The 25,160-nt window shown below is 42.6% G+C and overlaps 1 protein-coding gene across 5 annotated transcripts in view; it reads right to left on the reverse strand.

Moving 5' to 3' along the window:
• The window catches only part of ASTN2 (astrotactin 2), a 656,937-nt gene that overhangs the window by 102,543 nt on the left and 529,234 nt on the right, over nt 1-25,160 (reverse strand). For all 5 annotated transcript variants that reach the window (XM_083597178.1, XM_083597179.1, XM_083597180.1 and 2 more), the window contains 2 exons: nt 2,642-2,775; nt 919-1,067 (listed from right to left, as the gene is read on the reverse strand). In XM_083597178.1, coding sequence (XP_083453304.1) covers nt 919-1,067; nt 2,642-2,775 — 283 coding nt within the window. The remainder of the gene's footprint in view (nt 1-918; nt 1,068-2,641; nt 2,776-25,160) is intronic.

Below are 25,160 nucleotides of genomic sequence, written 5' to 3' on the forward strand. Positions count from 1 at the left end.
GGAGATGATCCAGGAGAATACTGTGGTCAAAGGTATCAAAAGCTGCTAAGAGACCCAGAAGAATCAACAAAGTTGCAGGGTCACATTCCCCATTCCCCATTTCCCTTTTTTCCTCTCCTGAATAAGGTAATCTATCAGGCCAACCAGGGTTAATTCACTTTCATCTAAGAGTGCCTGCAAATGAACTGTCACTGGTCTCTCCATCAAGTTGGCCAAGAAAGGTGTGATAGTTACTGATCAGTAGTTGGCATAAACCTCAGGGTCCAGTGTGATTTCCCACACCCAGGAGTGGTCACCGGTATTTGCTTCTTTCCCTCTTGTAGCTCCATACATTTTCCCTTTCCTATCAGGTCTCTCAAGCTATATACACACTACACATTTAAAGCGTACCCTCCCTCCCCAAGAATGCTCAGAAGGTTAATAAACATATGATTAGGAAACGATGAACCATCTTGAGTGTTTGGGAAGAAAATCAGCATGTAAATGATGATACAGTATTTTGTTAGCTGATGTCTCACTGATGTCTGATGCATTGCACTATGATACTTATTTGAGAGGCTAAAGACCGAGGGGCACTTCCCTGCGAAGGGTCTAAAATATGAGCTGATATCCAAAGCCAAGTGAAAGAGATGAGTTTTGTGATTCTGGGAGATAACTTTGCAACATGAAACCATTCTTCTGTAAGTATATCCCATCTTTTTCTTTTTTTTAAATGCGGAACAGCTAGCACAACAATTGAAATTTTGTCACCTTCTGGGGGAAAACACATTTAAAAAACCCCTTCCAACAAGGTTCTTGTCCTTGTTATTGAAAACAGGCCAGCCAAGTCCCAGAACTTGCACAATGGCGAGAGACAAGCGTTTCCTTCTTGTCCGCCCGTTCCCCCCCCCCCCCGGCCACCCTTCTCTCTCTGTTCACCTGTGTAGAGATCAGTGTCTGTGTACTCATCAACCTTCTTGTGGTGGAGGATGTAGTCCGAGACTTTCGTTCCAATGGCTGGCTGGACATCCAGCCACTCCAAGGAGACAACAGTGCTAGAAGGTTCCACACTGGGGGAAAGCCGCAACCTGGGACAAACAGAAAAAGACAGGCAGGTTGGAAACCAGTTTCTTTCCTTTGGTACAGCTGCAAACAAAAAACCATTTATGTACGCAAATGCGTTTTTTGCAAGCAGCTCATCCTAATACAATGCATTTGTGTGTGCCATTTTCACTAAATATATGCATTATTATACACATTTTACCTTCGTAATGTTCATTTTTGTGCAGAAGTGCATCGCAAAATTTGGAAAAGTGCAAATTTCAAAGGTTAGTTGCATTTTTGCTTGCATATTGTTATGGACAGTCTCAAGTAGGGAAGTTTGCATTAAAATATGAATCAAACTAAGTTGCTCCCCACCCCCCAGGATTTTTTATGATCTGTGTGCACAGATCAACACAATAGGAGCTTATCTGTGCAGATCTTCTGCTTGCAGACACATAGGAAGCTGCCTTATATTGTACTGAATATGACCAGTGCCTGTCTAGTGCCACAAAGGCCTGGCCTATAGTTTCCCTGAACCACCTAAGACCAGACCAGAAAAAGACCTTTCTCTCCCACAGAAGGGCCAGCAAAACCACAGAGACTCAGCATTCCCCAAGTCCCTAGTTCCCTCCAGACAGAACTGTAATGCCCTCCTGCTGTCCAAAATGAACCACCCGTGCTCCTGTCAGCATGAAGCGTTCTTACACAACAAAGATAGCACTGTCTCCTGGAACTGATGGAACACTGTGTTGACCTTAGGGAAGAATAATTGAACTTGATTTTATTAAGTGTTTTATCTTCCTATATGCTTAATCATATGTACAGGGTGAATTTTCAAGGGACCGTATCTGCTTTCATGTATAATAATGCATTTTTCATTAGTATTCAGAATCAAGTTTTACGTTCTTACCATCTTTATAAAACCATTGTACTCTCTCTCTTTTTTTCCCAAATGTGTGGCAAGAGGTCTATATTGGGGAAAACCACACTTCCTCTGTCTACCAGGTTTTGTCTGTATGAGTGGTCCGTATGAGTCAGATCACTGGTCCATCCAGCCTAGTATTGCCTAGACTGATTGGCAGCAACTCTCTGGGGTTTCAGACAGGAGGCTTAATTATACTGAAGTAATCACTTACAGTTTCTGGAGTTCAAAGGCTTTATTCATGCAGGAACCATTTACACAATGAATAGAAATGAAAGAGCCAAATAGCAGACATATTGTCTCAACAAGTTGGGAGAGAATAATAAACAGAAAGGCTTAGCTTTTAGGGGTGGAGCTAACAAAAAGGCTACAAGTAAGTGTTGGCTAGATTACTATAAAAAATAGTGCTTCTGGTGGTTTAAAGTGCATTAACTACAAAAAAAGGGAATCAATTTGCTTTTCTCCAGTTTCCCCCAGCCCTATCTGAAAATGTCAGGAATCAAACTCAGGGCTTTCTCCATGCTATGACACAGACTTACGCCACATTTTGCTTACATCATCCTAATAATTTGGATCAACCTACTTGTTTGTGAACATGGGTGTTCCTGCAGCTCCTTGGAAATCATGTTTTAAAAATTCACACACACGGTATTTGACTGTGTAGAAAAAGAAGTCTGTCTGTAAAGAGATACTTACACAGGCTGCAGGAGAGGGCTGCAGCTGGGGAGTCCATTTTCGTCAAAAGCATTTAGATCACACCGACACCAGTCCTCAATTACATCCCCTTTCCCTGAGCACCAGTATGAGCTCATGAGGGCCCCCTTGAAGGCCTAGGAGAGAATAATGAACAAATGGACTGTCAAGAATTGCAGAACTGATAAAGGCATTTACCATAGCACTACTAATTGTCAGGAAAAGGGGCCGGTGTTAATATATAAATGAGTGGCAGTTGCTAACCAGACTAGACTATTTCAGACTGCTGATGGGAGATCACATTTATGAAATTGATCCCTGGCATGGAACACAAGCAAACACAGTTCACTTCAGTGAGAAAACCTCTATCTGCTCTCTGGCCTAACATTCTAAACAGTCCTTATTGTATGTCAACTTTCAACAATAATCTTTTTAAATAATCAACCTGTGTCTGGGTTGTACAGTTTCAGACTAAGATAGGGAGTCACACCATGTCAGTCTTTGCCAACCTGGTGCCTTCTACATGCTTTGCACCACAACTCCCATAAGCGCTACCCAGCTGTGATCCAAAACAACAGGAGAGCATCAGGTTGGTGAAGGATGCATGGTGGAATATTCTTCCATATCTATCTATCAACCAACCAACCAACCAACCAACCAACCAAATGAACAAACCTTCTGTGTAGAAAACTGTCTTGTCAGGGAGAAGGGTTCTAGCTCAGCTTTATAGTGTGTAAGAGGATAACGTGTGAGAGAATATTGTAATTCCCCACACATAGAAAATAAGTGTACCAGGCAAATGGCTGGGCTCAAGACTTTCTACCTGGAAAGTTAATATTCTAGGTTCAGGGTTTTCTTTTTTGTATGGCACAATATTTAAGTCCCACCTGTGTGATACAGCTCTAGAGAAAGACTTCCCATCTTAGTCAGAACTAGACTTGTTGTCTCAATACGTTTTGAGAAACTGCAGCATTGCCAAGCCAGGGCACTTCCTAGCAACTTCCATTGAACTTGGTAGGATTCTATTCCAAATAAACATAGTGAGCATTCACTATGGATTCACTATGGATTCACAGGAATGAGAATCCTGTGGCCTTCCTGATGTTCTTGGACTAATACTTCCATCAGTGTGAATGAACATTGGCCATGCTGGCTGGAATTGATGGGGGCTGAAGTCCAGCATCATCTGGAGGGCTACAAGTTCCCATCTCTGCTGTAGACCTTTAAAATCTACATCTAAAAACACTGGAGGATGGTGGGAGTGGTAGGACAGAATGAAGAGGCCAACAGTAGGGGGAGCCAGAGGCACTGACAGGCAGAGCCAACACATTCCCCCATTTTGTCCTCATCCTCTTCCCTACTGAGGCAACACTGATATTAAGGAAGATGACAGGTGGTGGTGTCATGCCCAAATGTGGTTGTAAGGAAGAAGGTAGGCAGCGTGGGGGCTGGCTGAGGGCAGAATGAGTTTGGTGGAACAATATGACATTTGCCCTGATGGATTGGCTTCCACTGTATCAAGAGAGGATCCAAAGGGCTCTACTGCAGACAATAGCAAAAATGCTTCATTCAAGCCAGCTATAAAAGGAAGGGGTATAAACAGAGCCCAGTGCAACACTCCCCACTGCTTGAGCTTCGTCAATTTCCCCAGATACACAGCTGCCTTTAACAAGGCATCCTGAGTCACACACATCTGCTGTTTCGGCCTTCCAGACACTTAGGAAATGTTCCCATTTGATCAAAAAGGAAGAAAAGAGAAGTAACAGAAGCTAAAGAGATAATCTGATTTCATTTGTTAGGTTTAGATCATAACTAAAAGTTCAGAAGTGGGATGGATCTGTGGACATTTTAGTAATCAAATAGTAATCAGTATTAAACAGACTGCTGCTGAAGTAAGTTGGCACATGGACAGAAAAGTGACTAGGGAAATCAGAAAACAAACCCAAATTAATGCGTAATCTCTCTCCCACAACCAAAATAAGGTTTTACTTAGAAACCCTATATTTAGCAAATTTCCAGAATGGGTGTGAGAGAGCTGGATGGCTTTCAAAGAGGATTAGACGAATTCATGGAGGGTAAGGCTACCAATGATTACCAGCCACAATGGCTATGTTCTGCCACTGCTGGAAAGAGTATGCTTTTCAAAACTAGTTGCCAAGTGGAGAAAGGGCTGTTGCACTCAGGTTCTGCTTATGGGCTTCTCATAGGAACCCAGATAGCCACTGTGAGAACAGAGTGCTTGCCTAGATGGGCCTTTCGCATAATTCAGCAGGGCTTTTCTTTTGTTCTTAGTATGGAGTAGCATGGAACTAAGTGATATGGACCCAAATGTTCACTAAAACAGATACCATCTTTCAGCTTGATTTACTTCCTAGGGTTGTGTTGGTGTTGCTGCTGTTGCTGTTTATGTATACCCCAAAGTTCCATGGAGGAAGGGATATATAAGGGTGTGTGTGTGTGTGTGTGTGTGAGAGAGAGAGAGAGAGAGAGAGAGAGAGAGAGAGAGAGAGAGAGAATCTAGCATCCATCCAACCAACCATGCTAACAGATGTGCATTCATGTTCCTTTGTTTTCCTTTCTCCACATTTATAATAGCAAAACAGAAAAGCTTCCTACATCGGAATAGCAAGTGAAATCTAAAATATCTGGATAACCAGGGGTTAACAATATTTTGTACTGCTGCACAATCAATCTAGCTACACTTTGCATGGGAGAACCAACATTCAAGCCCCTGAAATCATGGAACACACAGAGTGGGGAGTGTGCTGCAAAATGCAAGTACCACAGTCCAATGGAGCAGACTTACCAACGTTGTGAACAGCACAGTGTACTTTTATTTTTAATGACAAGCGCATCTTATGTCTAAAAGCAAACTCAGGTAGTGAGTATCAAAGGCTATGTAGCCAAAACAAAGCCACTGAGAAACAGGAAGGCATGCATACTTGGGGGAACCCCAGGTTCTGCAGAACTACAACCAAAAAAATATTATTAGACCTCCCTCCCCCCACCAGGGAACAATCATCAAGGACTCGGTCACCACAGAATGTTGAATGTCAATGGGGAAAAGAAAGAAAACAAGTAGAGAGTGGAATGGAATGGAACTACCTTGAGAGAGAAGAGGGGCATGGCTGGCAGGCACAGAACTGGCCCAAGCTCTCTTGATAAAATGTTATGTCTGAGTGGGGGTTTGAACCCAGGCCTCCCTCCCTCCCTCCCTGATATAAGGGAACAACTAGAGAAGATTATTGGAGATCCAAAAATAGCGAGAAGTGGTTCAGGTAGGAAATAATGCTAAATGGTTTTAATCTCTCCACCCTTCTCAGCACCACAGCTGGAATCACTTCCCTCCTACAGCAGCTATTTCCCCCTCAAGACCAAACATTAAGGTACCACACATAGCAATCTAAAGTTCAATAGCCTAGAGACAGAGGTGGATCTGTTCAGTGAGAACTAGTTCCCTCATGCTTCTGGGACTGCATCCCCCCTCCCAATATACTCAAATGATACTCCTGCCCCTGCACAATACAAAAATGAATAGTTTGAGAAGATGACAGGAAGGATAATAAGGGTGGGTGGGAGGGAGACTTGGTGGTCAGGTACACCAATACTTCCTAGTGATGAAAGCCCAAACATGAGCTCAGTACTTGGACTTTTAAAAACTTTTCCTTCCTTTGAAATTTGCAATACTCATTCCTGCTCTCCTTGAGAACCCCACCTACTTGGAGGGCTCCCTGTTTTCAGCTCCCATTTATCTGCCAATTCAATTTCAAATATATAACACATTCAAATTTATATCAAATTTATAAGACAATTAAAATTAATTTAGTACATTTTCCCCAAAGCCTGGTTTCCCTCTCTCTCAGATATATTCCAGTTCATAATCTCAGAATTGGAATGGACCCAAGAGTCATCTAGTCCAACCCTCTGCAATGCAGGAATCTCAGCTAAAGCACCCATGACAGATGGCCATCCAACCTCTGCTTAAAAACCTGCAAGGAAGGAGAGTCCATCACCTCTCATGGGAATCTGTTCCATTGCTGAACAGCTCTTACTATCAGAAAGTTTTTCTGAATGTTTCGTCGGAATCTCCTTTCTTGCAACTTGAAGCCATTGCCTTGAGTCCTAGCCTCCAGAGCAGGAGAAAGCAAGCATGCTCCCATTTCCATGTGAAAGCCCTTAAGTTATTTGAAGATGGCTATCATATCTCTTCTCAGTCTTCTCTTTTCCAGGCTAAACATACCCAGCTCCTTCAAGCATTTCTCCTAAGACCAATTTCCAGGCCCTTGATCACCTTGGTTGCCCTCCTCTGCACACATTCCAGCTTGTCAACATCCTTCTTAAATTGCAGTGCCCAGAATTGGACAAAGTATTCCAGGTGTGGTCTGACCAAGGCAGAATAGAGTGGAACTATTATTTCCCTCTATGTGGACACTATATTTCTGCTGATGCAGCCTAGAATAGCATTCACTTTTTTTGCTGCTGCATCACACTGCTGACTCATGTTAAGCTTGTGGTCCACCAAGACCCATAGATCCTTTTCACCTGTACTGCTAGTAAGCCAGGTGTCCCCCCACCCTATATTTGTGCATCTGATTCTTCCTGTTTAAGATGACGAGGAACCATTAATGAGTACTCTTTGGGTTCAGTCAGTCAACCAGCTACAAATTCACCTAACATTTACCACATTCAACCTGCATTGTTCTTATTTTACAGATTTATCTCTAATTAACATTCATTTATTAGCAAATTTCTTGTCCTTCAGCTGTCCCTTTACCAACTCCTGCATAGAGGAATTATATCAAATGACTACAAGTGAGGTTATAGTAATTTAAATCTTTCATTCTTCTTTTCAACTTGCATAATTCCATTTTCTCATCCCTGGTAGTTTTCATCTGGGAAGACGCATCCTTTCATATGCAAGCCAGATTGTCTCAGTCTTTGTTATTGCCTTATAACATCTCAAGGCCATTATTTACATTCCGTTGGAGATAAGGCTTTTGCATCAGGCCCATTGTGTAAGAAAGGAGATTTTACCATGTTCCCTGGAAAAATCCAGCCATAAAAAACTTGGCCCCCTCCTTTCTTTTGTTGATAAACTCAGGGCAAATTTATCTTGCCACTTATAATTCCAGGGGAGCCTTTATACTAATATATCCGCTTCTTCAGGCCTACTCACTTCAATCCTCCATGACTTTTCCTTGATTACAACCATCAATTCCAGCCTTTCAAACATAAATTCAAATTCTGGCTTGAGATCTTTCACTAAGACAATACACTGCAAATTCGACTAGTCTCAAAGTCACCCAGCCCCAGTACAGCTCAGGCGAACACTTCTCCTCTATTTCTCTTAATAAGTCCTGAATACGCAGTTGTTATTCATTTCATTTTCCATTTTCCAATAGCACTTTCCTCACTTGTGAGGGTGTAGTAAAACAAAGCCTTGGCAAATTTCGAGTAATACATAAAAGAATCTGCCCCACTCCCCCTAATTCCAGTTAACAGCAGAGGTTGTGAACAGACCTCCCAAACTAGGGCATTTAGCAGGAGAGTTTAAGGGGGAGGCCCAGGACTCTGTCTCTCAGTGTGCATAGGACCAGAGACATGGAGGGCGAGGGAGCTGCTGCAGTGATCTGTAACACCTGTGCCATCTTTGTCATTCTGCCAGAGAACAAGCAACAGTACACTTGTAGCAAGTGCAAGCTAGTTGTCTTGCTGGAAGAGAAGGTGCAGCAACTTTAGGCCCAAGAAGAGAGAGGAAAATACTTGAGGTAAACCACTGGCTGTGCAGGTGGTGTCATCAGGAACAATTTGGCTTCTTGGATCATGGTCTCCACTTCCTTGATCCTTCTAGCAAGAGATGAGCCTCACATCACAGCAGTTGGCAAGAATGTGTTTGCCAAGATTCTTAAGAATCTAATCAGGAGAGCTTTAAACTAGATCTTGAGGAGAAGGGAGAAAACAATACGTACAACAAAACAGAACCTGGCACTGGGGGTCAAAGCTTCATGAAACTGAGGTGGTGCTCCAGAAACCTGCTAAAGGACAAGAAACTACAGGAAGGATGAAGGTGTAGGGAAAACTTATGGTTTCAGTTGTCTCTACACAAATGCACAGAGTATGGGAAACGAACAAGATGAACTGGAGCTTTTAATACAGGATGGGAAATATGACCTGGTAGGCATTACTGAAACTTGGTGGGATTAGACTCATGACTGGAATGTAGGAATTGAGAGGCATAACCTGTTTGAAAGGAATAGACCAAACAGCAAAGGAGGAGTAGCAGCATTATATATAAAGGATGTTTACACTTATGAATAAATCCATGACCTGGAGTATGAAAAGCAGATTGAGAGTACATGGGTAAAAATTGTAGAAGAGAGAAACAACAGTGACTTTATTGTGGGTGAATGCTATAGACTGCCAATACAGACTGAATGCTTTGATGATGCCTTACTAGAGCAGATTACTAAACATTCAAAAAGGAGAGAAATAGCAATCATGGGGGACTTCAACTTGCCTGATATCTGTTGGGACTCAAGCTCTGCCAAGAGTGTAAAGTCTAACAAATTCCTCCATTTCCTCACTGACAATTTCATTTCCCAGAAGGTGTAAGAACCAACAAGGGGATCATCTATCTTGGACCTGGTCTTCACCAATAGGGAGGAACTGACTGATGAAGTGGAAGTACTTGGAAACTTTGGAGGAAGTGATCATGTTCTCCTGGGTTTCAGAATACAGAAGCAAGGGATAACTGAGTGTAGTCAGATACACATTTGGACTTTAAGAAGGCCAATTTTGAAAAACTGAAGGAGCTACTGGGTGTTATCCCATGGTCAGAAATACTCAATGAGAAGGGAGTCCAAGAACGATGGGAGTTTCTAAAAGGAGAAATATTGAAGGTCCAAATGCAGGCAATATGAACAAGAAAGAAAAGTGGGAGGCAGGAGAGGTTAGAAATAATAAAAAAAAAGGTTTATTTGGTTATGTCCAAAGTAAGAGGAAGAACAAGCAAGTGGTAGGTCTTCTGCATGGGGAAGATGCAGAAATACTATTGGGTGGCAGAGAAAAGGCAGAACAATTCAACACCTATTTTGCCTCCGTCTTCACCTAAAAGGAAAGCAGTGTCCAACCTGGTGATAACAGAATAAATGATGTAAGGAGGGAGCTGCAGCCCTAGATAGGAAAAGAGCTAGTAAGGGAACATCTAGCTATGTTAAACGAATTCAAATCTCTAGGGCCTGATGATCGGCATCCGAGGGTACTAAAGGAGCTTGTGAATATAATTTCAGAGCCTTTGTCTATGATCTTTCAGAATTCTTGGAGAACATGTGAGGTCCCTACAGACTGGAGGTAGACAAATGTCATCCCCTTGTTCAAAAAAGGGGGAAAGGAAGACCCAGGTAACTACTGACTGGTGAGCTTGACATTGATAGCAGGGAAGGTCCTAGAACAGATAACTGAACAGTCGGTCGGTGAACATTTAGAAAAGGATGCTGTGATGACTAAGACCCCAAAATAAATCCTGTCAGATCAATCTGATTTCTTTTTTTGATGGAATTACAAATTTGGTGGATCAGAGAAATAGTGTATCATGATTTCATTAAGGCTTTTGACAAAGTCACGTATGATATTATCGTGAGGAAGCTGGTGAAATGTGGGTTGAACGAGGTAAATGTTAGGTGGATTTGTAGCTGGTTGATTGACTGAACCCAAATAGTACTCATTAATTGTTCCTCGTCACCCTGGAAAAAAGAGACAGAAGAGGTGCCGCAGGGTTCTGTCCTGAGCCCCTTGTTATTCAACATCTTTATAAATGACTTGGACGAAGGAACTGAGGGTGATGCTCATCAAATTTGCAGATGACAACAAACTGGGAGGGGTAGCTAATGTCGCAGAAGATAGAATCAGAATTCAAAATGACCTTAATAGATTGGAGAACTGGGCGCAAGCTAACAAAATGAATCTCAATAGGGACAAACGTCAGGTTCTGCACTTAGGCAGAAAAAAACAAGATGAACAAATACAGAATGGGGGACACCTGGCTTACTAGCAGAACATGTGAAAAGGATCTAGGGGTCTTGGTGAACCACAAGCTTAATATGAGTTAACAGTGTGATGCAGCCTGGAAAAGTGGAGACTGAGAGGAGATATGATATCCATCTTAAGGGGTGTCACATGGAAGCAGGAGCATCCTTTTTTCCTCCTGCTCTGGAGGGTAGGACTCGAGGCAATGGCTTCAAGTTGCAAGAAAGGAGATTCCAACTAAACATTCAGAAAAACTTTCTGACAGTAAGAGCTGTTCAGCAATGGAATAGAATCCCACAAGAGGGGATGGAGTCTCCTTCCTTGGAGGTTTTTAAGCAGAGATTGGATGGCCATCTGTCATGAATGTTATTATTATTATTGGTTTTTATTGACTTGTTGGTTGGTTTGTTGCTTGTGTGGATGTTTTGTTTTTTAATGTTTGATGTTTTGTGTTTCATATGTTGTAAGCCTCCCAGAGTGGCTGGGGAAACACAGCCAGATGAGTGGGGTATAAATTATTATTATTATTATTATTATTATTATTATTATTATTATTTCTGGTCTCCCTTCCCTTTTTTAAAAGTCTCTAGGCCTGAGAGTTTTTAAAAATGGGAAGGGAGACCAGAAATAATAATAATAATAGTAGTAGTAGTAGTAGTAGTAGTTGTTGTTCTTGGGAGAAAAGCAATGACAAATCTAGACAGCATCTTAATAAGCAGAGACATCACCTTGCCAACAAAGGTCCGTATAGTTAAAGCTATGGTTTTCCCAATAGTGATGTGTGGAAGTGAGAGCTGGACCATAAAGAATTGATGCTTTTGAATTATGGTGCTGGCGGAGACTCTTGAGAGTCCCATGGACTGCAAGAAGACCAAACCTATCCATTCTTAAGGAAATCAGCCCTGAGTGCTAACTGGAAGGACAGATCCTGAAACTGAGACTCCAGTACTTTGGCCATCTCATGAGAAGAGAAGACTCCCTGGAAAAGACCCTGATGTTGGGAAAGATTGAGGGCACAAGGAGAAGGGGACGGCAGAGGACGAGATGGTTGGACAGTGTTCTCAAAGCTACCAGCATGAGTTTGACCAAACTGTGGGAGGCAGTGGAAGACAGGAGGGCCTGGCGTGCTCTGGTCCGTGGGGTCACGAAGAGTCGGACACGACTAAACAACTAAGCAACAACAACAGGCCTGAGAGTAGCCCTTCCCCTGGCCCGCTTTTTATTTCCATCTAAGTAACAGAGCCTACACTCAGCACTGCCTTGCATTACTCATTGCCTGTGGGTTGCTTTGAGAGACAAGTTTTGTGTGCGGAAGTAGTATAACAATATAATTAATAAAATAAGGATGCATAATGAAGAGTGGGGCAGGCTGATTATGGTGCTTGATGGCATGCTGAGCCACAGGAATAATCTTGCTGGCTGTGCTCTTGCTACAGAGTCTAATCCAATAGAGTAATTTTTTTGGTTTATTTGTTTCTTACAGTAAGTCCAATACTGTGCGCCTCTGCTTTAATTAGATCCTGCAGGTACACAAGGCACCATCTGCCTTGTCTCAACCTTCAAAAAAACAGCGTTATCCATCTGATGCATCCTTCAATTCCCCTCATTATGGCAAGTTCATCTACGTGCCTTAACGCAGTTACACTGAGGCACAAGAGCTCCCCCCCTCCCCCCAGTTTCAATTCAATTTGCTGACATTTGTTTATGGAGCAGCAACCGACTACTGACCTCAAATTAAGTCAGGAGAAGAGCGGGGGGGGGCGGGGAGAGAGAGAGTTGGCTGAGCTGATAGGGTTCATTGCAGCTAGGGTTTTGTTTGCTTTTAATCAAAATTTCTAATGAATGCAAGTGGTGGGGAATGCAAGGTAAGGCTGTGTGAATGCAACAGGGGTGTGAAGAATTGAGATGCCTTAGAATAATTGCGAAGAAAAAAGATCAAAGAGGGGCCCCTCCATCTTCAGCAGGCTCATGTTATTCTTAGACAACATAACCATAACGATCAAGGATTCCCCTTGAGTCAACTGAATTGAGTTTTCAGCCTTAGCCAGTGGTGTCCAAACTTTTTTCAAAGAGGGCCAGATTTGATGAAGTGAAGGGCCGTGAGGGCTGACCAAAGGGCCAACCAAAGTTGTTGGGCCAAGGGATGGAAAGATCACAAGGCTCCAAAAATAACAGATTGGCAAATCAAATTACAGGAATTGGTGGAGATGGCTCAATTGACTAGCAAGCTCAGAAGAAACTCAAAGCAAAAATTTGCAGAAAAATGGGATGGTTATAGAAGATTTGTTCAAAAATACAATATTAGTTTTGACTCCGTGCTAGCATTCGAGTGATAAAGGAACTAAAAGGAGGTGGACAACAATTAAGGATTTATTATGTTTTCAGAATGTATTGGAAAATTTATATAGAAAGGTTTGTTGTTTCATGTACATTCGATTATAAGATAAAATATATGCAAAGGGACTTGACAGGAAGTCAAAGTTGAAGAAAAGATTTTGTAAGATAAAAGGGGGGGAAATATTTACTTTCATTATTATCATTGTGTGTGTGTGTGTGTGTGTGTGTGTGTGTCTGTACAGATGTGTGTTTTTGTATGGAATGTTTGGGAGGTAAATAATAAATAACAAACTAAATATTAATGTTTGTAATTTTTATTTCTCAATTATATTTAGTGGTAGTATGGTTGTATTGTTCTTTGTAACATAAAATCATTCAATAAAAATTATTTTTAAAAATGGGTTTTTTCTTAGGATTGAAGTTGTTCAGCTTTTTTTAGGATTTTACCCCAGGAAATAAACTCCACAGGGGCCAGATTAAACTGACTGGTGGGCCGGATTAGGCCCCCGAAATGGACTTTGGACATGCCTGGCCTTAGCTGTAGCCTTCAGGGCAACATTATTCATCTTCCCCATCCCACAAGGAACATTAGGAGAATACTATAGAGGTTCCATCCAACTAATTTGTTCATGGAGTAGACTCGATGAAATTATTAATGCCCATTGTTTTCACTGGGTGTACTTTGAGTAGGAATTACATTAGATACAACCATTACGGCTCTTTTTTGCAGGGTGGGGGACCAGTTTGTAGAAACCCTTGTCCCCAGATGTCCAGTCGCGGACGACTCTGGGGTTGTGGCGCTCATCTCGCTTTACTGGCCGAGGGAGCCGACGTTTGTCCACAGACAGTTTTTCTGGGTCATGTGGCCTGCATGACTGGTGAAACCAGAGCAGCACATGGAAACACCGTTTACCTTCCCACCAGAGCAGTACCTATTTATCTACTTGCACTTTGACGTGCTTTCGAACTGCTAGGTTGGCAGGAGCAGGGACCGACCAACAGGAGCTCACCCTGTCACGGGGATTTGAACCGCCGACTTTCCGATCGGCAAGCCCAAGGATCAGTGGTTTACACCACAGAGCAACCCGTGTCCCTCTGGGTGAGGTTTAGAGACATACATATTCCAACAGGTATTTTAGATGTTTCTGGTTGATTACACACATACATTTATATATCTGCAGTTCTATCTGCCCTTAATTATTTATATATGCTTGCTTAGATTTGTAATTTTACTGACTGATATTGCAGTCGACACACACCTCATTTAGTTATAGCATTAGCAGGCCACACCCCTCTCCAATAGGCTTGACACTTATAGCCAGTGTGATGTAGTGGTAAAGTTTTAGACTAGGACTTTGGAGATAAGATTTCAGATCCTCACTCAGCCAGGAAGCCTGTCACTATCTCTCAGCCTAATACCATACCTCAGAGATTGAAAGGATAAAATGGAGAGGAGAAGTTCCATGCATACTGTCAGGGACTCAGGAGCAGGAGCTCTGGGGAGAGAGGAAATGGAGAGCGAAGGGGAAGAATCCGAGGGCAGCGTAGGGGAGTATGACAGTGGCCCGAGAGATTCCATGAGCTTCTCCAGCGAATCAGAAGATTCCCAGAAGGGGGCGCCTATGGTCAGGGCAAGGGGGGTCCCAGGGGGGGACGCACCAGAAACAAGGAGACAGAGGGGAACCCCAAAGCAGCAGTGGGGGATTGGGACCAGTTTCCCCACCAGAGCGTAGTGGGGGGGAAGAGTCACATGTGTCAGGGCCAGCGTCTCCTCCAGCGGGGAGAGAGAGTGAGTCAGGGCTGACCATGCCTCCAACGGAGGGGAGGTCAGTTGCAGCTAGCCCCCCCAGAGGGGGAAGCAGTGACAGCAGCAGCAGTGAAACGGTCAGGAGAAAAGTTACCGGCTGGGCGCGTGCGCCAAGTTCAAATGTACAGGCGCGGGGAACAGCAGGAGACCCGGATGGGGAACCAGCTCCTAAAGCCCGCCGGAGGGAGGGGGAAGGCTCAGGGGACTCAGCGTCAGAAGAGGCTAGAAAGGGCGAGACCCCAACGGCCAGGCGGAATCAGAGGCGGAAGGAACTGAGGAAGAGGTGGAGTAAGGCTAGAATCTTAAATTGGTGTCAGGGGGGAGGAGACTCAGACGGAGCATCAGCGGTCTAACAGTTGAGACGTAGAGCTGTGCGCTGCGGCTCTGGAAGTGAAACTGAACTTCAATAAAGACTTTTGTACTTAACAAAGAAGCAGCGTTGGTCCTTTGTGAGCTGGGACCTTGGGCAGCCCTGACACATACCTTCTTGAGCTCCATGAAGGAAAGATGGAAAAGAAATATGTAATAAAAAAATAAAAAATACATCTCTGAAGCTGTTGCATTTCAAGAGAAGCTTATGGTGGCAAAACTGCAGAGGTAAAAAGAGACACACATAGAGAGAAAACCAAAACCAGTTTGGCCCCTAAGATTACCTCTAGAAAGGTGCTGAAATAGAAGCATCCAAACTTTCCAACTTGAGTCCTAAGATAATTTTGATGTTTTATTCTATTTTTTATATCTGTTGGAAGCCTCCCAGAGTGGCTGGGGTAACACAGTCAGGTGGGTGGGGTATTATTATTATTATTAAACTTAAAGATTTCTTGTCTGCTCCTTGCCCTCCTGAGCAGCAGCCTACAATGCACACAAAAAGCCTCTTCAGAACAATGTGGGGTGGGGTGGGGTGGGGTAAACTTCCTTAAGTTAATTTATTTAAGGATCCAAGCCTGGTTTTCGGTGATGCCATCTTCCTCCAGCAGCCCCCCCTGCCTGCTTCACCCCACAATATTCAGAATGACCTCTGCACCCCAAAAAGTTTTTGGGAGGCACAGGTGGCTACAAGGAAGGATGAAGGAAAGGGAAAATTTCCTTTCATGAACCAAAGCCAGTTAGGAGCCAAACCTCCATAATAGATCAGCCTGCAGTGGAATTCTTCCTTGTGGGGAAGCTGCCCTCCACAGCTCCTGGTTCTTGGAGAAGGGCAAGCAGCACCATTCTTCTTCCTAGTAAGCTGCAAGACTTTGCCTTCAACAGCATCTTAAAAGAAAACACAAATGTCTCTGACCCAAGTCCTGTTTCTGCTGTGAGTCAGTTGCTATACTTAATTTATATCCTTCAGTGCCAAAGGGGGATTTGCAAGACTCTAAGCTAGCTAGAAATGGCTGTTTTTAGAAGAGGAGTCATACCATTAAATATATGGTATTATGAATCACCCGAAACATCATCTGATTTGCTCTTAAATGTGTAAGATGACTGACTCCACACACACACCCATGTGCACCCACAGAGGGTGGAATTGATGGATCACTCCCCCCCATCACCACAAAGCATATTCTGTTAATTAGTTTTGACACAAACAAGACAAAAGGATATTCACATCCTGCTTTACATTAAGCATCTTTATACAACAAGCCATTAAGCAAATAAACGGCTTCCTCTGTTTTGTGTGTTGCAATGACAATTGCATCAAGGAGTGGTTATCATTTGTTGTTGGGTCAAGGGAATTGCTAGTGTTGTGTTTTGCAAACAAACAATACTCGTGCTGGCTTTACCTGTGGCCTGTTTTCAATGGACGCTGAATTATTCGCAATGGCAAGGGAGACTGGGAGTCTGCACCGAGGATGTAAAAAATAATTCACTAAGCGTATATTGGGCCAAGTGTCACCAATGTGGTGCTTGTAGGCACTAATGTGCCTGCCGGGAAATTGTATGGAGGCCACAAATGAACACTCCTCCTTAAACATGCCCACATTTCATTGGATGTCAGGACTGACTAGACACCCAACTTCCTTTCTGTTCTGAAAAGCAGATATTTACAAAGAGCATCTATGAGTGAAGAAATGGCTGGTGTACATACCTTTCTCCCTTTGACAGGCGTGGGGGGCAGGGGTGGACATTTGTAGCCCAACAATATCTGGAGGGCCATCTGTTCCCTGTTTCTGTTCTACACCGTGTTGGTGTACTAAATCCCAAGTTAAATGATATAATGTCCTGATTTACCAATGACAGGGATGCTAAAAGTATCAACCCAGGAACTCAACAGCTCCCAGATGCAATGTTTTTGGTTACCTTTGCATGGGACCTCAAGTTTTCTTTAGGTGGTTGGAGGATCTAAAGCGAGTTCTGCAGCATTTGAAACACCAGGGAAGAAAAGTATTAACAAACTGACTTTCTGGGCCAGATGATGCTTTCAAGGATTGTGAGGTTTTCTATCTGCTGAGGCCAGGTTCACAGAGCTAACAATGATGGTGTTTCTGTACTGTTGCTGGCAGGTGACCTCATCTTTCTAGCGTTCACATGCTCTGCTCCCCAAGCTGGCAGACCCCAGGGAGCCATATCTCCTGAAGTTCATCCCATGTAGATACTTCATCTTTTCTGCAGAAAAGGTCACAGTGTTGAAAACAGGCTCAAGGTGGGCAGCTTGTGCTGGGTTTTGTCACTGATAGGAGCCAAGGGAACAGAAGAGAGAGCGGGAGAGTGGGGGATGTTCTATTAACATCTCTACTGGGTACGGCTGCTTATGAGCTCTCACCTCAATCACAAAGTACTCTACTCTAGAACAACAGGGAACTATGATTACAATCCATCATCACCCTAGTTCTCTAGTTTTGCTCAAGCTGGGTGGATGTAGTTCAGCTCTGTATGGCAGGACCAACTGAAACTTGTTCAGTGCACAGATATAGCTAGCAGCACTTTTCATACAAATGTGAAAGGCAATTGAGGGAAATATCAAAAGCACCATCACTGCTTATATTGAATTTGGGACGTTCTTTCTCATGTTTCCTTGGCCACTAGGGAGGAGAAAGATGTCAGCAAATAATGATTGAGGAACAAAATGGGGGGGGGGACAGTCTCCTTTGAGAAGGCTCTCTCCATCTGATCTCTAGGTGCCCAGACATCTCATAGTCAGCAAACCCTTTTTATCCTCCCTGCTCTTTATGACCTTCCCACCCTGACCTTTGGCTCTGAAAATGCTCTAGAGACCAAATAATTCAAAAAGAAAGTTAAGATGAACATCATGTTCTCTTTCAGATGAGTGCAGAGTTCTCATATTTAAGTTTTCATGGCATGGCATTGCTTGAATTTTGTGAATGTCCAATTTATACAGGCTGACGATCACACACCCATGGGGCTTACGAGTTTCTAGATTTATTTCAACCAGACCTTAGGTGTGAGTTAGTGCCAAAACTGCCTTGGTTGCCCTGATGCAGGGATCAGGAATTGGATCCAGCTGGTGGAGTGGACAGAGGAGTTTAACTGCACAACATACACTACTAGTGTGCACTTGGTTCCCTCCTGAGTCTGAGCCTGGACAAGACTCGGAGCGTCAGTGTGGGGGGTTACAGAGAAGATCCCAGGTGAATCAGACCATCTAGCATCTTGTTTCTCTTAGGGCTCATCCATACTTCTGTTTATCCCATTATTTCAAATGATTTCAAGACATGGGTCCGAGAAGCAATGCTTCTTTTCGGGGGGGGGGGGGGGAGAGGTGGGGAAACTCACCACAAAGTAAGTTTGTTTGTTTGTTTGTTTACTGCAGGCCCAGTCGCAGTGCCACACACACCCACACACCCAGGCAGCAACTAAATGTAAGATGTGATTAATAAACTCAAGCAGACAATGATATGGATTAGAAATGTGCACAACTTTACTGGTTACAGATATAGGTGGGTTTTTGGCTCAGGCACAGGGTATATATCTGTTTCAGCATTAAGTGTCCACACTTAATGGCAGATATCTATTGGGAGAAGGAACAGTTCCATTGTTACACTTAATAGAAATAGAAGAGCAAACAAAGCCACAGTTCAAGGTGCCTAAGTATTCTTTAAAGTGGGACTTCCGGGTTAGCGCCTCCGGTAATGGCTGAATTCCTCTGATCGGGAGGAATTTGCTTCGTGGAAATTAGGGTCTGGCCACCACGGCGAAGGCGGGGACCCAAAAAAAATCACAGGCGGGAGAAGCCTGTGAACGTGGGATTCGGCTGGCAGCTTTTGCGCCTCCCCTACTCACAGGGAAACCCGGTTTCGGGGATCCAGAGCGACGTGGGGTGAGTGGCGCGGTGCTTCGAATTGACTGCTTCTTTCACGGAGTGAAGCCGCATTGCATTTGCCGGAGAGCGCTGACTTTTTCCTGTGGACAATTTGATCTTAAAACAACTACCCGTGAGTAGAACGGAAAATTGGATTTTTAAACGTCTTAATTTGGCACCGAAACGGGGAGGTTTCAAACAGGAAGTCCGCCTTCCCCTTTTGTAAATAGACTGAAGCAAAGAGGCTGCAAGCTAAAGTCTTGGAAAGCCGTCCGTAAAGGATTAAACTTCCATCGGCTAAAATCATCAAACCCCCCTTGGAAGCAGGAGAAGAGGGGGGAAATTTTGGATCGTGTAAGCCTGCAGGAGAGAGTGAAGAAAGTCAAATAAATAAAAAAAAAGAAAGTCAAATTACCACCGCTCTGAACCTGGAAACGGGCTGCTAGTAAGACTGACGTTTTGGAAATGCTCATTGACTGTGAATAGATTGTTTGTTGACAGCTAGTTAAATAAGAGAAATACATTGTTTCCATTGTCTCCTTCTGCGTTTAAAAAGGAGTAAAAGTAACTGAAAATTGAAACTAACTTTACTGCTTGAACTGTGCTTAAAAGGATTGATACAAATAGAAATTGTTTTCCCCTAGAGGAAGCCTTTGTAATTGTTACATGAGCTGAGCTGGGGGAATTTCCAGCTGCAAGATAAAAAACTGTGAGAATCTGGGATTGACCTTGGAGCGTTAAGAATGTTGACAGAAGAAGCCTTAGTGGTTGCATTATGTAAGATAAATGATTCACTGGAACAGCTCCATAAGAAGACGGATGCAATGACAATAAAAATTGATAACTTGGAACAAAAAGTGACTAATTTGGGACAAAAAGTGAATATTAATACAGAAACTATTCAGGAATCAATACAGGGATCTACTTTGACATGGCAAATTGTGGAGAAGGCGGGGGAGAAAGTTGTTGTTGTTGAACCTAAAGCAGCACAAGTGGAGAGGGAGAGAGCCCCAGCCTTACAGATGCAATTTGATGGCTATAAGTTGATGCTTTTTATGATTGAATTTAGAGAAAGTCAGATTTTGAGGATTGGAGCCCCGCTTGGACTGGAGAAGGAAAGTTGGATAGATCCCTTCATGCAGGGATTTAATGACCTTTGGGACCTGGACTTGGGTCAGGAGGAGACTGGAGTTGTGGGGACCGCCAGATTTGGAGGAACTTTGAAATATGTCCTGAAATATCTTTTGAATCTTAGTTTTAACTATGGAGATTTGGCTGACTTGTTGAGAAGGAATAAAAACATTGCTAGGTGGGAATTTCCCCGAGATCTACTCTTCAGCATCAAAGGAAGGAAAATAAGAACAAGATCAGGAGAAGACAAAGTAAAGTGTATGTATAAATATGAAGAAGACTTGCAGAAGGGACTTGGAAAAGAGTTAAGAGCCTCGGACAGAAGATCACCAGGTTGATGGACTATATGGAATTGACGGAAATGACTGGCAGAATCCGAGACCAGGGAGAAGAGACGGTGGAAGAATATTGGAAAAAGTTTAAAGTCTATATATGGAAATAATGTAAAATTAATGAGTGTTAGAAAAATGTTGGAATGGAATTATACGGCTTTAGTAGAAATGTTATAAGGAATTAAGCATAAATAAGTACTATAGTATTAATGGAAAATAAGGTTAAAATATGTTAAGATAACCATATGACAGAAAATAGAGAAAGATGGAAAGGATTTGCTGAAATAATTAACAGAAATCGAATACAAAAAGGGAGGTGAGAGGAGGTCGATGAAACAAGGGAATGAAAGAGAGGGTATTGAGATGGTATGATGTGTGTTTTTTGAATTGTTTTTGCTCTCGTTTTGTTTAATATGTTAATGTTGTGTTGTGTATTGTTTATATATTGTACTGTTTTGGTTTTTCTTTCTTTTGCTTTTTCATTTTTTCTTTTCTTTTCTCCTTTTTGTAAGGTTTAAAAGTAATAAATATTTTTTTTAAAAAAAGTATTATTTAAAGTGGTATGCAAAACAGCAACAGCAATACAGTGGTACCTCATGTTGAACAACCTCCAGGTTATGGAATGTTCGGGTTATGGCCGCAGCAAACCGAGAAGTGTATACTTCCGGGTTTTGCCACTCGCGCATGTACAGAAGCGCTCTATTGTGCCGTGCGCATGTACAGAAGCAGTGTCTCTAGTTACGGATTTTTCAGGGCACCCCAAAATGAATTAAATCTGTAATCAGAGGTACCACTGTATTCTAGCAAGGATATATTGAAATAGCAACTAGGCGCAAATGCACACCAAGTTTCTTTTAAAACCTAAAATGAAAGTGCTCCCAGGTCTCTGCATAACAACTTGTTCAACCTCATGAGCTCTGCTAGAAAGACGAGCTGTGGAGATGCTGCCAGCACACACACAGCACAGGAGGGAGGAGCAGGCAGGATTCCCTTCACAGACTTGCACCCCAGCCCTTTGCTATCACTGATGCAATGATAGTGCATTATTGGTGGATTTATACTGGACTATCCACACATCATTCCACTTTCAGTTGTACTGCAATAATACCCCAGTGCTTTAGCATTATTGCAATCTGGAAATATAACAAAACAGCATATGGCTAACCTGACCAAACAACCTAGCCCGCCTCATCCCTCAAATAAGCCACACCACAATCAACTAAACACAACCAACCAAGCTCAGGAACCCCTAACCTCTCACAATATCAATAAAAACAAATAAATAAATTTAGACAATCAACAGAATTGGTGGTAGAAAAAATGGTGAAATATTTGGGAGTGTGGTTGACAGCCAGAAATATAAATATATTTAAAGATAATTATACAAAGGTGTGGAGTGAAATAAAGAGAGATATGAAAATATGGGGAAGGCTGAAACTATCTATGTGGGGAAGGATCTCTGTGATAAAAATGAAGATATTGCCAAGAATGTCTTTTCTATTTCAAACGATACAGGTGATCAGAGGGGCAAGTCACTTCAAACAATGGCAAAAGGATATTTCTAAATTTGTCTGGTGGGGGGACGACGACCCAGAATTAAATATAAATTGTTAAAGGAAGCCAAAGAAAGGGGCGGATTCTCCCTGCCAGACTTAAAACTGTACTGTATTATGAAGCGTCCTGCCTATGCTGGCTACGGGGATGGATTTTGTTAAAGGATACAGATGTTTTGGATCTGGAAGGGCATGACAATAGATTTGGGTGGTATGCATATGTATGGTATGGAAAAACAAAGGTATACAAGGGGTTCCTGAACCACATTGTAAGGAAATCAATTCAAGTATGGGAAAAGTATAAAAACTTACTGGAAACTAAAACACCATGGTGACTCTCCCCATTAGAAGCGATATCTGTTAAAAAAGTAAATATGAAAGGGGATTGGGCGACCTATCAAAAATTATTAATGGAGGCTGAAAACTAATTAAAAGTATTAGAATTTAATGATGTAAAACACTTGTTAACAGATTGGCTACAATACAATGTATTCAGGATAGATAGGGGAGTGGGCTTTGGAAAAGAATTTTCAAGGTTTGAAAGAGAGAGTAGATAATAATGATAAACTGTTATAAAAAAAACGTATAAATTACTGTTGGAATGAGAGATAAAGGATTAGGAAGTTAAGGTGGTCATGCTATACTGGGAAAAAGATGTGGAATACAGTACACCTTTAAATCAATGGGAAAAGTTATGGAAAGAGGACTTAAAAGTTACGGCTTGTTGTTCGCTGAAGGAAAATTATATGAATAGGATGTACCGATGGTATTTGAGTTTGACAAAACTAGCAAAAACGTGTAAAAGTGCATCAAAGGTGTGTTGGAAACGTAAGGAAAAGGAAGGTGCTTTTTACCACGTGTGGTGGTCCTATATAAAAGTAAAAGACTTCTGGGAAATGATATATAATGAACTGAAAAAGATGTTTAAGACAACTTTTGCTAAAAAACCAGAAGACTTTTTACTTGGATTAACAGGGGATGGAATACCTAGGGACCTAAAAAGGTTATTTATGTATGCGACAACAACTGCAAGGATGTTGCTTGCCCAGAATTGGAAACAGGAGAAGATACCAAGAAAAGAAGAATGGATAACTAAGATGATGGACTATGCTGAAATGGCAAAGATAACCGCGAAGGTCAGAGATCAGGATGAGAAGAAGTTTGAGCAGGAATGGAAGAAATTTATAGACTTAATAAAAAAACAACCACTGTAAATCTATTTAAACGTTAGCAGGTTTGATATAACATTTATGTAATTAAATAATTGGAAATTAAGATAAACAAGAGGGAAAACAAAGAATCTGGAGATAAAATGAGATGCAAGAAATTATGTGGGGAAAGACTGGAATCCAGGGGTGGGGCAGGGGGGAGTCTATATTGTTTGTTTCCTCATATTTGTAAAAGCATTGAATTTATGAATCATTGTGATTATAAAATATATATGTGTGTGTGTGTGTGTGTGTGTGTGTGTGTGTAATGGTTATATGGGGTTGCTCGTGCGTAAGTTGCCGCCACTCCTGGCTAGGTAGCCTGGTTAAACCTTTCCTGGCTGGACAGCCCTTCACTTCGTGGCTGTTCAGTCGCTAGCAGAATCCGTCAGTGGGCGTTTCTTGAACTTCTTCCAGCAAAGAAGTTCTTTGACGCCAAGTCTACGCCTACTTTCCCTGCGCGGAAGTCTTCTGCGCAGGGTGGGTGTGGGTAGTGGAGGACCTGTGCTCTCCCCGCTGGTCTCCAGCGAAGAGTCCTGGAGCCCTCTCTCCGATTCCCCCCTCCGCCCCCCTTTATCCCTGGTGTTATGCTGATTTCCTTCCCCAGCTGATGAGTCCCCTCTCTCCCTGCTTGGCCCTTCTCCGGCATCGCTTGGGAGACCTGCCTCCACTTCTGGCTCCGATGTCAGTTCCCTGACAATATATAACCAATAAAAATAAAAAAGTAGGACAACAGCCTCCCTGCCCACTCATAATTTGAATTCTGGATCTGGCCTCCTCCCATTGCATGGATAACTTAGAGCCCATGCTCTAAACTGTCATGGAAAGAAACTGTATTGCAGCTTGGAGTTGGGATGCTTCTTTCAAGGTAGGGATTCTAGAAAAGTGTTTTCTCTTCTCAGATCATTATAACTACCTTAAACCTTGTTCTCTTTCCTGCCCCAAAATAGGTAGGTTAAAGAGGGAAATGGTGGCACTACCCAAAAATGTTGCTAAAGAAAGAAATGATCTGCCCTAATAATAATAATTATAGTAATAATAATAACTTCTACCAAGTGCACAGAAAGTCATCCTGTTTTTTGCTTGAGGAAACCCAACACACTGCAACATAAAGTAATGTTTAAAAGCTTAATGAAACAGAAGCATCTGTGAATGTAGTGCATAAATGCTAACATTAACAAATTGCATAATAGTCTACAGTATATAAATAGGCTTGGTGGGGCTTCCTTCCATTGCTAAATATCTTAGATGGGGGGAGGGGTGTGGAGAGAAGAAGTTCAAGCTCCTTCAATGATTTAATTATATAATTCCAAGATGGAAAATGTTCACCAGAGATTTCTCTCACAGGCTTGCCCCTCATTGCCTCATGGAGCCCAGCCGAGGCTGCTGGGTGCTGCTGCTGGGTCCAGGGTTCGGCAGCAGGATGGGGCAGCCATGCTCCACAAGGTGACATACCCTAGCCCTACCCTTCACCACCCCACACTCAGCTGTTTTGAGATTCCTGGATCCTGGGATCTACCGTGCAAAATGGGAGCCTCTGCAATTAGCTGGCGGCCAAAACAAACCTGAACTGTTCCAGGAAAATGCACGTGGAGAGAAAAGGGAGTGCTAGTTCCTGTTGGGTCACCCCTTTTCCTGCTTGCAATTGGACATGTGGATAGCCAGCCAATCAGGTTTTTTTTAAAAAAATGTTGATGGGGGGGGGGAGAAAAGGTTCTGGAACACAGTTCCGGTGAGTTCCAGCTGGAAAAAAATCCCTGCCAATAGTATTTCTTTTGTCCCATTGCTTTCCCCAGAAAAACCAGCTGTTTACTGCTAAATCAGAACAAATGTTAATTCACGGAAAACCCAACTGATGTTTGTTCCAATTTAGCAGTAAAGAG

This window comes from Podarcis filfolensis (genome assembly GCF_964270895.1).
Source record: "Podarcis filfolensis genome assembly, chromosome: Z".
NCBI lineage: Eukaryota > Metazoa > Chordata > Lepidosauria > Squamata > Lacertidae > Podarcis > Podarcis filfolensis.